The 12,703-nt window shown below is 53.9% G+C and overlaps 1 protein-coding gene across 2 annotated transcripts in view; it reads left to right on the forward strand.

The window, feature by feature from the left end:
• Window positions 1-12,703, forward strand: part of ARHGAP25 (Rho GTPase activating protein 25) — an 88,544-nt gene that overhangs the window by 39,300 nt on the left and 36,541 nt on the right. For both annotated transcript variants that reach the window (XM_041756604.1, XM_041756605.1), the window contains exons 2-3: window positions 1,563-1,759; window positions 9,482-9,569. In XM_041756604.1, the coding sequence (XP_041612538.1) occupies window positions 1,563-1,759; window positions 9,482-9,569 (285 nt within the window). The remainder of the gene's footprint in view (window positions 1-1,562; window positions 1,760-9,481; window positions 9,570-12,703) is intronic.

Consider the following 12,703-nt stretch of genomic DNA (forward strand, 5'->3'; position numbering starts at 1 on the left):
AACCGAGTTCATGCACTGTTATGATGACATCTACCCGACAGGAGGTTGAACCAGGTATTCCCGTCCCCCGGTGGACAACACAGTATGACCTCTCCAGTCCCTGATGGGAGCTGAGGGGTGACTACAGGCTACAAGATCCATGACAGGAACATAAGCTCCTGGTGAGCATCGAAGGGAGCAGAGTCCTCTTCAGACAGCAAGAAAGGACTTACGGGTAAAACACATAGATAGGGTGATAACTCTGAACGCAACTAGCCTGCGACGCCATGGAAAGTTCTGGTATTTGAAAGTATACCAGAAGCATAAATAAAGGGTGAAGACCATAGGCCTAGAAGAAGATAGAAAGAAAGGAATCAGAAGCGATGGGAAAAGGTGTCGCTTCAATGCATTAAAGATAAGAACAAAGGAAGAGAAGGGGCTTGACGATGGAGTGACATTTTGAAATGTAGAGGGAAATAGGAGGCGCTCCGAGATGGTCTCCAACCCTGTAGTGGGAAGCGACACCACCTGTCGATAAAATGAGCGAGTCACCTTCGCCTGCCTTGGACCTGTTGTATGTGCCCACGTTTCATACGTTTATATACGCCAGCTTGTTTCATCTCCGCAATAATTCCACCGAGGAGGGAGTGTTATCACCCTGGTTTAACAAGCGGTGAAACTGGTGCTCAGAGAAGCTGTGTAATGAATGTACTCAAGGGCCTGAGAACCAGGAAGGGAAGGACTGGTCTCCGAGCGGCCGGAGAAACCGGTCAAAGTGAAGTTGGCCACATTTGGCTGTGTCATGAATGTTCTGGGAACCCACAAAAGCTGAAGACAGGGCCTGTAAGCTGGAGACTTCTCCCAGCAGGGAGAAGAGGGCAGGCACTCGGTGGTGGTGGTGGTGGTGGAGGGGCAACAGCGCAGGAGCGGGGTGCTGAGCTCCCACGCGGTGGAACTGTGTAGAAGGGCACCGCAGAACTGGCAGGTGGGTGCAGAGGGCCGTCCAGCGGGGCTCAGGCCTGCCCACCGGCTGCTGTGGGTGGAGGAAGGGAGACAGTTGTCCCAGCTGGGAGCTCCCCCTAGGTGGGGGGGACCTGTGGACCTGGCCGGGGACAGCAGGGCTCTAGTGCTCAACAGAAGCCAACTGGGAGGTGCAGTGCATGGAGGGTCTGGCTTCAAATTCCCCTCCTGTGTTTTGGGGGCAGGGTCATCTTCTGTTGGGGTCCTTGCGTGGTCAGTGCAGGGAAGGGCCCAGGGTGACCCCGACCTCAGCCCCAGGGGAAGGGGGGGCTGCGGGGAGGCCCCGGGAGGGGGGAGCACGGGGCAGCGTTCTGCACGGCTGGACCCCCGGGACCCCCGGGACCCCTGCAGCTGCCCGCACCCCGGCCCTGCGTCTCTCTCTCTCGGATACTGACGCCCCCGCAGGAAAAAGGAAGCGCCTTTTGTCAGATGCTGCGGCCACTTCCTCCCCGGGAGGCTCCGCCGCCGGGTGCAGGATGCCGGGCGCCCCGGGCTGTCGCCGGCCGCCCCGTCCCCCCGCCGCCCCGGCCGCTGAGCCGCCTCAGCCCGCGTGTCCCCCGCAGCGCGCTCCAGGAGTGTGATGACCGGCGAGCAGATGGCCACCCTGCACCTGCCGGCCCCCAGCCCGCTGCAGAGGCCCGTCAAGATGGGCTGGCTGAAGAAGCAGCGCTCCATCGTGAAGAACTGGCAGCAGAGGTACTTCGTGCTGAGGGCGCAGCAGCTCTGCTACTACAAGGACGAGGAGGACGGGAAGCCGCAGGTAGGCCGGGCCGGGGCCCCTGGGGGGCGCACCTGCGGGCCTCCCCCCTCTTCCACCAGGGTTTAGACCTGCCAGCTGACCACAGACAGAGCGGGGCATCCTCCAAGGTGGGGGGTGAGCCCTGAGGGGCTCCCTGACGCCGAGGTCGGGGACCTGGCCTTGATGGTGACATGGTCTGGACCTGACATGGCCTAGACGGTGACGTGGAGTGTCAGGGCTCAGAGACAGCGGGCTTGCCTTCGGGCAAATGGATCTGCTTGTGGGCCCGGTGTTTACTGGGTGTCTCTTAGGTACCAGGCGTGGTTTGGGTACTTGAAATCGGCCAGCGAGGCAAACGGATAAAAGGCCCTGTGTGGGGAGCTCAGAAGATAAGGAGACAGGAGGACAAATACGGAGACTATGTGGTTTGTTAAGGACAGACAAAACAAAACAAAACAATAAAATGACCAGTTCCATGAGATTTTTTTAAAAAAAGGAATGGGTCAAGGGGAGATCAAGGAGGTGATAGCATCTCACCGAGGGTGGTCTGCATGACTTTGGAGGAGAGGTGGCCACCGGGCGGCAATCCGGGGAAGGAGCACCCCAGGCAGACGGGAGGGCCAGGGCCCAGCTCGACGTGGCGCGCGTCTGCTGGGCGCTCACAGTGCCAGGGAGACAGAGCCAGGGACGGAGGAGGCAGAGGGGACGGGCTCTGAGAGAGGACAGCGGGCCCGAGTGTCACTGTGCAGAGAGCAAAGACGAAGACCGCTGCGAGGACTCGAGGGGTCGTGCTGAGGGCCTTGTGGAGGCATTGCAAGGTTCCGAGCAGAAAGGGGACGTCGCTAGGCTTACGCTGTAAAAAGCTGGGCAAAAGGAGAGTCAGGGCCAGAGGAGAGAGGCACGAGGGTCATCTAGGGGAGAGGTTATGTTGCTTAGAATGGCCGCGAGGGCTGCAGGCTGGAGGAAAGTCGTCAGGTTCCTGGTATGCTCTGAAAGCACAGACAACAGGATTTCCAGAGGGAATGCACGAGGCCAGAGAGCACTTTGGCCCTAAATCTTGGGAAGAGTGAGTCCTCATGGCCATCACGGCGCCTGAAAGTGAAAGAGGGTGCTATTAACAGTTACCCTGTCCTGGAGCAACCAGGGCGACGGGCCACCCCATCTAGAGGTCCTATCGGTGGAGGTGCAAGAGTGAGCTTGGCCAGAGGGAACTTATTAGGGAAGACGGAGTCTAGAACCTTCTGGATCTAAAGAAAAGGCCCCGAGAAGGGTGAGGATACTGAGGGTGGGTGGCAGGGTATGTAAAGAAACAGTACAGTCATTTTGGAAGAGGACAGTTATCTGTGAGAATCAGCTTGGGGCTCCGTGACACATGACCAGCACCTGGTTAACCAGCCCGCACCTCCCCAGCTTGAGGGCTGTGAGTGTCTGTCACTGCAAAGGCTGGAGAAGGACCAGCAAGACGGGGTTCTTGCTCAGTGACCTGTGCATGGTAGCCAGACTTCCTTTTGCTTTATGAACACCCCAGACCCTATCAGAGCCCAGCAGCTATAGGCTAAGGTGGAGGTGGCTGGTGCAGCTATAGGCTAAGGTGGTGGTGGCTGGTGCAGCTATAGGCTAAGGTGGTGGTGGCTGGTGCAGCTATAGGCTAAGGTGGTGGTGGCTGGTGCACGAGTAGCCAATGCAGCACATCTTCCCGTCTGCAGGGTGAGGGAGGGGGCACTACCGCATTAGCCTTCCCAGGTCAGCCCGAAGGACAGCTCAGTGGGGCTGGCTTCCACGAGGTGTAGACGATGAGAGGTATGATATGACCAAGCTTGTGTTCTTTTCCTGGCTCTACTCCTGTCTGGCCAGATAATTATTTAATTTTTCTAGATCCCTCTTTCTTCCGTGAAACGAGACCATCATACCTGGCCTGCACTTATCACAGGCCCGAATGATATGAAGCAGGCGTAAAAAAAATGTTTTGTGAAAGCATTAAACTAATGACAGAGGTTAAAGAAATTATTGGAGGTCTTAGCTTCTGTCCCTTAATTTGAAAGAGGAAACTCAAAATCTTCCCAGGGTTAAAGTAGCCTGGGACCTGGGATAATAAAGCAAAGCTTGTTCTAGGTTTTTGTTTTTGTTTTTTTAAATTAAATTAAATTTAGTTTAATTTCGTTTTTATTTTTTAAAGATTTTATTTATTTATTCATGAGAAACACACACACACAGAGAGAGAGAGAGAGAGAGAGAGGCAAAGACACAGGCAGAAGGAGAAGCAGGCTCCATGCAGGGAGCCCGACGTGGGACTCGATCCCGGGACCCCAGGATCACGCCCTGAGCCAAAAGAGGCACTAAACCGCTGAGCCCCCTGGGCTGCCCTGTGTTTTTTTTTTTTTTTTAAGGGAATCTATGAATAGAATATCAATAGGTTGAGATCAATAAGTCAAATAAGGAAAAATTGTGGCTGAAAGAAGCACTTGATAAAATCCAATACTCATTTCAGGTATAAAAAGTTTTTTAAAAAGCTTTTAGAGATAAAATGATAATGTATTAGAAAGATGATTTTACTGCCTTTAGCTATGGATACTTTGATTACAAAAGCTATATCTGTGCATGATAGGAAATTTGGAAGATGAGGATGAGCACAAGGCAGAAAATGAAAATGATCCCATTAGTAAGAAATAGTCATCTAAATTCTCGCTTTTTCCAGTCCTTTCTATACATATACATTTAGAAACCAGTCTATTCTAAATGCAAATTAGCATAATAATATTCTTTAATTAAAAAGTTAACAATAAGCCATGAATTATTATTATAATTAAATTTTCTTTTACAATGTAATTCTTAATGGTTGCAGAATAATCCACTGTATGGACATTCTATAATTTACTTAACCAATTAGTTGAAAATTTGAGTTGATATTTTTATATTATTATGAATGAGAATTAAGTGGACATTCTCATAGATTTATATATCAACAATTCTTTCATTAAGATGAAAAAAATCTGTTAAAAACAAAGCACTTTTTTATGCTATCATTTAATATTGTTTTGGGATTCAGAGAGAAACATCTAGAAATGAGATGAAAGTTGAGCTAAATTCTTGGGAAAAAAAATAAAGGCATGTTTCTAGGCTCTGTTTCACACCATTCATGATTCTGGATGGACTGAAAACTTCAATGTTAAAAAAAAATGAGTTCATAAAAGACCTAGAAGAAAATGCAGTTATTTGCATAATCTTTGGAAGGCAGGTGTTTTTCAAGCATAGGATAAGCAACAAAAATAGCACAAGGGAAAGGCTAATTTAATTGCATAAATAAAAATAACTGTATCTTAAGAACCAACATCACAAAGTGAAAAGGCAAATAATAAGGAAGAAAATATTATATATGTATGCATGTGGTAAACAAATATACTTAATATTTAACATATTCATTTTTTTTTTTTTTATGATAGTCACAGAGAGAGAGAGAGAGAGGCAGAGACACAGGCAGAGGGAGAAGCAGGCTCCATGCACCGGGAGCTCGACGTGGGATTCGATCCTGGGTCTCCAGGATCGCGCCCTGGGCCAAAGGCAGGCGCCAAACCGCTGCACCACCCAGGGATCCCAATATTTAACATATTCAAACCTATTTTTTAAAAAAGTCCAAATAGCTCAATAGAAAAGTGAGCAAATGACACAAGTGGACAATCTACCAAGAAATGTAATAGCCAACACATGTATATAAAAAATTCAGGGACACCTGGGTGGCTCAGTGGTTGAGCATCTGCTTTTCAGCTCAGGGTGTGACCCCGGGGTCCTGGAATCGAGCCCCACATCAGGCTTCCTGCATGGAGCCTGCTTCTCCCTCTGCTGTGTCTCTGCCTCTCTCTCTGGGTCCCTCATGAATAAATAAATAAAATCTTTAAAAAAAAAAAAAAGAACATGCCCATATATTCTAGCTCTTAAAAAAAAAAAAAACAACAATCTCAAACAGAAACCCCAGTAATTTTGGAGCAATCAGGTGAAAAAGGCCCTCGTGTACGCTGATGATATGCATATGAGCAAACTTTCTAGAAAGCCATTGGCCAGATTTCCAAGAGCCAAAAAAAAAAAAAAATATCATAGGCTTACATGGAGTCATTTTGGTTTTAGGAAATGATCCAAAAGAAAGAATATAGGTGCGGTGCTGTCCGTAATGGAGAACTGTGAGCCTAACGTCCGGCAGAGGAGAAGGGCTCAGTCGATTAAGGGGCCCCTCTGGGGGATGCCTGTGCCTGCCTCCTGGGGCGCCCACATGTCCCCCAGGTCTCCGCGAGGGGCCCGGCTCTGGCGGCCTGGGGCTCGGTGGGCCTGATGTAGCTCCTTCCAGAAGGTTCTTCATCAGGGCGATTGTTCCAAACAGAAGCTTGGCCAACGTGCTGGCGTCCCCGCGGCAGTGAGGCTCTGGCCAGTCCCAGCGTCATTGGGCCCTGTGGCGTGTCCCTGCCTCCGGGGGCCTGGCCGCGGTGGCCGGGTGGCCGGGTGGCCGGGTGGCCGCGGTCTGTGGCGGGGGCAGGCCGTGGCTGTGAGCGGCCGTGAGTCCCTACGGTTGGGGCCGCCGCTGAGCGCAGAGCGGGGAAGAGAGGCGCCCGGCACAAGGTCTTGGAGCATTTTTTTTTGTACCGCCCAGAGCGGACGTCCACCACCACATACACGAACAGGAATAATAGGAAGATACACGCGCTAACTGGGGGCCACCAGTATCCTCCCCTTTATTTTTTATACGAGCGGTTTCCTCGTAAGCGTAGATGACTTAGCGCGTGATGACGGCCGTGCTCGCCGACTGGCTCACCGTGTCCCTTGAAACTGTGACGGTTCAGCCTGGCGAGCGGCCGCGGGTGGGCTCCAGTCCCTGTGAGGCCGTGGGCCCGGCCTGGCCGGCTGCGGGGGGCTGGAAGCCTGCAGCCTGCGCGTCCCCCCGTTGCACCCTTGCTCACAGTGCACCCACTCGCCTGCCCGGTGGGGCACGGGGACACCCTCCCCCGCCCTGTGCAGGCCCCCCCACTGCTGGCCGCCCTCACGATGCTCAAGGCCCTTGAAGGGCGTACGGTCGGCCGCTTATGTCACCTGAGGGTGCCGTCCTCCCCCGGGGTACGTCCAAGTCCCACTGACTGGGGCTGGGATCGCAGCCTTCCTCCCCCGGGCGCCGTGGCCTTGGGGCAGCCACCTAACCGCCCTGGCCCCTGCCTGCGCCCTCGCCCAGGCTCGACGTGCCCACGTGCTCAGGGCGCGGAGCCAGGGCCGGCCCCTCGAGACTGCTCGGTTCACGGTACTTAGGAGCTCGGTATTTTATTTTTACTGCTTTTGGATGAAAGTGGTTTAGGCCTATCAAACAACAGGTCAATTGGGAAGAGGCAGGTGCCTCTGAAATTATTCTTTTCTTTTGCCCGGCACTGCTCCTCCTTGTCTAAAAATAACACGGCTTTTTATTTCAGGGCCGTAAGTCATGCAAAGTAGCCCAGCTGCACAGTCTCGAGGGCATTTCCGCTCCCCCCCCCCCCCCGCCCTGTCCCCCGAGGACACTGATATTACTTGGACATGAAGAGGACCATGCAGGTGGAGGTTATTCTCAAGCAATAAAATTAGAGAAATGTAGAAAAGTGCAGATATTTTATGAACAGATATTTTCCTCTTTGTCCCCCCCCCCTTTCCACTTCCCCTCTGTCCCCCCTTCCTCCGCCTTTTCCTCTTTTGCTTCCACTCTTTTTTCTCACTCAGTCTTAGACATTTTTCTCTCTAGACTCTCAAGAAGCCGGTATTCCCTTCAGGCTCCTGAGCTGACCTGAGAGTTCCTTAGGGCTCTGGCCCTTATGCTCTCAAAAGTTCAGAAATAACAGAAGTAAAACCAGCGAATCCCCAAGGTAGTAGCCGGCAAAAAAAAAAAAAAAAAAAAATGTGTGCATGCAGCAGAAAGTGTGCAAACCGGAAGCCCTCACCCCGACGGGGAATGAGGCTCAGGGATAGCTGGTTACAAAGCAGCTTTGTAAGTGAGAGCGCACTGGCTGCTTATTCTTTAAGGTGAGTAGTTAGTTATCATGTCAGCATTCCCTTAGGGTCCCCGGGTGACTTCGGTAAACGCCCAACCCTTGAGGTCAGTTCAGGTCAGGACCGCGGGGCCCTAAGATCGAGCCCCACGTAGTGCAGGGTCTGCTGGAGATGCCCTCTCGCCCTCTCCCTCTGCCTCTCCCCCCGCCCCCCACCCCAGCCCCTGCTCCAGCATTTCCTTAAATGATAGGAAACTGGTCAGTGACTGCAGTTCAAGTTCTGCCCATGACTTCCAGAGGCATAAGCAAGAAATGATCCGGGTCACCTCGGCCTTGCAAAGTAAGCAACGCCCGGCTGGGTCTGGCTGCACCGGTTTTGTTTGCTCCGGTAGTTTCCAAGGCCGCCCTCTGTTTTCGACGTTAGTGGAGGTTCTGGTGCTCCTCGTGGCCACTCTGCCCCGGGACCCCTGCCCTCACGCAGCTGGAACCTGCCGCTGCCTACCCTGGCCGTCGATAGAGACTGAGGGGGCACAAAGGAGCCACGTCCCGTGGTGCAGTCGCCGCAGGACTGGCCTCCTCATCTGTGACTAGAGGACGCAGCGGCCGTGGGGACCTAGGGGGATGTGGTGGGCACCTGGGGAGATGCTGGTGGGCACCCAGAGAGATGCCAGGTGGGAGCCTGAGGACATGCCAGGCGGGGGCCTGGGGAGATACCAGGCAGGGACTTGGGGACATGCTGGGTGGGCACCTGGGGAGATGCCGGGAGGGGACCTGGGGAGATGCCCGGCGGGGTTCTGGGGAGATGCCGGGCAGGGACCAGGGGAGGTGCCAGCTGGGGGCGTGGGGAGATGCCAGGTGGGGACCTGGTGAGATGCCCCGGACGGGGACCCGGGGAGATGCTGGGCGGGGTCCTGGGGAGACACCGGCAGGGACCTAGGGAGATGCCCGGCAGGGCTCTGGGGAGATGCTGGGCAGGGACTGGGGTGCTGGGGAGATGCTGGGCTGGGACCAGGGGAGGTGCCAGCTGGGGGCCTGGGGAGATGCGGGGAGGGCACCTGGGGAGATGCCGCCTGCCGCAGGGTGCCCTGCATGGTGAGGCCGCCAGCTGAGCCCTGCGGGAGGCCCTGTTCCTCCATCCTGCATTCACCCTCACTGGCCTCAAGCATCCCTGATCCTCGTCCCCATTCCCAGGGGACACTAAGCTGCTGGGTCCCTGCCCCGTCAGCTTTAACTCCCCCCGGGGCCAGTTCCCACCCGTCCCTCCCCAGCCCCATGACATCGGGGGATGTAGGCCCCCTGGTCCCCCCACTGCTAGGTGCGCGGGGCCACATGTGCTGGGGGGAGCGCTGCGGGACCAATGGGGGCATATCCTGCGCACTGGGCCCAGGGCCCAACCCTGGGATGTGCTCTCGCAGCTCGGGCTGCTGCCAAGTCGTCGGCCTCCGGATCGGTGCCGCCCGTGGTTCAGTCCCCGGGGCCCAGGCAGCCGGCGCTGGAGGGCCCGCCTGACCAGCTGGTGGGAGCCCGGGGCATGCCCGGCTCCGCGCTGCTTATGAGGATGGGACAGTGGCGGCGGCCAGGAGGCCGGTCATCAGACAGACGCCAGCGCTGGCCCGTCCCCTCGGCCTTGTTTTCTCTCCAGGAGCCTGGAGCGTCCTCGGGAGGCTCCCGTGTCCCAGCCCATCCTTCTCCCGTCTGTCCCTCAACGTAATTTTAGCTGCTGGTCTCATGGGGCTGACCTTTGACCTTTCAGGGCTGCCTGTACCTACCAGGAGGCACGATCAAGGAGATCGCCACCAACCCAGAGGAGGCAGGGAAGTTTGTCTTCGAAGTCATCCCAGGTAGGCAGCGCGCACGGGGACGGAGGCCCTGTGGGATCCCCGAGCTGGGAGACTCGGGGGCGCGGGGCCAGGGACGCCGCGGATTCGGCCTGGGCTCCCAAAGGCGCCGCGGCCTGCCCGCCGCAGGCAGCGCAGTTTCGAGGCTGAGCAGTGCGTGGAGACGAATGCGGTGACACGTCACCGTCTCCGGGGTCGGAGGTGGCCTGTGACCAGCACGGCTGAGTCATTACGGTTGAATGACAGCAAAGAGGCATCAGGCGCTGGGACGCCTCTGCCACGGGGCTAGGGCCGCACGCGGGTGCTGCTGCCCAGGTGAATGCCCCCTTCTCAAGTGCTCCTGGGGCCAGGGGACTGTCCTGCTCTGTCTTGAGGGACATTTATGTTTGCGGGCGTCCTGCTCCAGGTCTCTGGCTCGTCTCCCGGCCCCAGCCTCCCCAGGAGCTCGGGGGCTGCTGGGCGGGGGGTGCAGCTGGGCGGCCCCGAGCCCCCTCCCTACCGCTCCCACAAGGTGGCCGCACCTGACAGGTGACCCCGCTGCAGAGCTCGCCCGCCCTGCTCCGACCCGGGCCCTGCCACCTCGTATTTGCGTAACTGTGAGCACGTGATTTCGTTTCTTCCTGCCACTGTTTGTGAAATGGGCACAACGAGGATGACAGTGAGGATTAAAGAAAAACGTATTGGGCTCACCTGGTGTAGTGACTGACATGTCGCTAGTGCCATGTAAGCGCTTGACATTTGGGGATCACTAGAGGAAAGTATAACGTAGAAATCAATCCTAAAACTGGATACTACTATAGAAAACAAAGAAAAACAATTAAAAAAAAATTTTTTTTAAAGTTCGGCTCTTCCCAGGTGGCCTCCTTCCTGATGGGCACTCCTTTGTGGGTTTTTTTTTTTTTTTTTTGGTTTATGTGTTTGTTTTTCATCTAAGGGTCTGTCCATCTCTCTCCCCATCCCCAAAGAAAGAGTTTATTTTTTTAGTGTCTCCTCTCTGAGAAAGCCCCACTTCTTTCCCCCAAGATTCCTCTAGTCCTAGGACCCCTTACCGGTTCATGGGATGCAAGCGTCCATGGTAACACGCGTCCCAGAGCCTGAGCTTTCCATCGAGGGTGACCCTACTGGGTGCCCGTGGACCCATGAGGATTGCTATGTTACGCAGGATGAGGGTTTATCCTCTCATCATCACTCACACCTGCTGCGGTCTCCTGGGTGTGCAGGTGCATTGCGTGCACATGCGCACACACGTCTCATAAGAACAAACAACCCTAAAGCAGTAGTAGTCAGGTGGGAGCCACTTTCCTGAAGGCTCCCTAAAGGCATCATTGTCAAGTCTTCACCCAACTTAGAATGAGGGAGGCCTCCGTACTCACGGTGCAGAGACGTTTCAGTTCCTTTCTTGTCACGCTCTTCCTAACCGGGGCCTCTGTGACCACCGGCACTGGGTGCACGAGAGCCAGGGAGAAGACTTTCACTGGAGTCACACTGTGTTTTGGGGCGGGCAGGAATGCAGGACACGCTTCCCTCTCCCTGCCTACTTCTCACACAATCGCCACCGGTTCTCCTTCCACCCCAGGGAAGTCATCGGGGATACCAAGCATTCTTCCTCTGGTTGCATTTAATTCTCATCTCGCCTTGTGAGATGTCACAACAGATTCACAACCAGTACCTGGTATATGAGCCAGGCCCTATGACAGGGACTGGGAATCCAGCAAAGAACAAGCTCGTGTGCTGTTAGTCTAATGGGGAACCAGGACTCTGCCCAGTTATGGGGTCGTGGGGCCTGAGAGGGTGATGGCAAGACCCATGCCCAAAGCTAGGGGAGGCTTATGATGGACTAAGCACAATGGAATAATTAAATGGAAGAAAGAGCAAAAAGAAAAAAAAAAAATCCCTGATTGAGGTAGGGACAGTGGCGGCCACTTACCATTTCAAATAGATAGATATTTAGGGAAATCTAGATAGATATCTAGATAGATAATAGATATTTAGGGAAGATATCTAGATAGATAATAGATATTTAGGGAAGATTTTCAAATTCCATCTGGTTTTGACCGCTTGAACCCATCTCATATCACGGAGCGTCACCTTCTCTACCCTTTGCGATGACTTGATTTAGACGCCGTCGTGTCATCGCGTCATTGGCTTTTTTTGACCAGAAGGGTGAGTCCGTAGCCCTTCAGGAGCATCCTCAGAGCAGGGTGTTTTCTCAACTGCATTGAGAGACAAAACTAATGACAAAACTAAAAGCTCTCCCAGAAGTCAGGGTAAACCGAAAAGGCATGTTTTTGATAACAAGGTAGACTGGAGAACAGCCGTGGTGGAGAAGTATGCCAGACGAATTTTGGGCAAAATTTGGCGAATTTTTGGAAGCAGCAGGGGCCAGTGGCAACTATTGGGAGAAGGAGCAGGGGCCGTGCCTTGAGTTTGGCCATATAACTTACGGGGTGCCAGCGGGCGGGTGTCTGCATCTCGGGACTTGAGTTCCATTAGCTGCAGCGCGGAAATGATCCTAGCGCCCATTCTACTTCAAAGGGACACCGTGATTGCTGCAGGATCCTTTAGTTCCACCCCGACCGCTTTCCACTTCCTCTTTTACTTCTGGAAACACCTAGCTCTGAGGAGTGGTCAAGGGCCTCCATGGACTGACCCTTCTGGTCAGAAGAGCTGATGACCCTTTTGATAAGATAGATTCAGAACTGGGTTGTTCCCGAGCTCAAAAGAACGTGGTGGTGATATTAATAGAGGTTCGAGAGATCCGGACCAAAGGGAATTTGAAGGTTTTTCGTTGCCCTTGGAGAAAATTCAGTGTGGGGCACAATTAGGGTGCTGGAACTAACTCTTTTTGAGAGAAAGGCCCTGACATTGTGAGAAGAATGGGTTGATGTTTATATAGACACTTTTAATAGAATCTAATTAATAGAATTTAATAGAATCCCGTAATTGAAAGGGGTTGCCCTTGTGTTCTTATCCTTCCTAAGACCTGCGCTTGATGCTTTCCTTCTCCCCGCTCTTCTCCTTTTCTGTCCTGGTTTTTCTTTTTTGTCTCTTTCTCTCATTCTTCCTCTTGGTTTCCTCTCCCCTTCCACCCCGCCTCGTCATTTCCTCCACCTTTCTGTCTACTCGCTAACACAGAC

Source organism: Vulpes lagopus, chromosome 5, assembly GCF_018345385.1.
Source record: "Vulpes lagopus strain Blue_001 chromosome 5, ASM1834538v1, whole genome shotgun sequence".
Lineage (NCBI taxonomy): Eukaryota > Metazoa > Chordata > Mammalia > Carnivora > Canidae > Vulpes > Vulpes lagopus.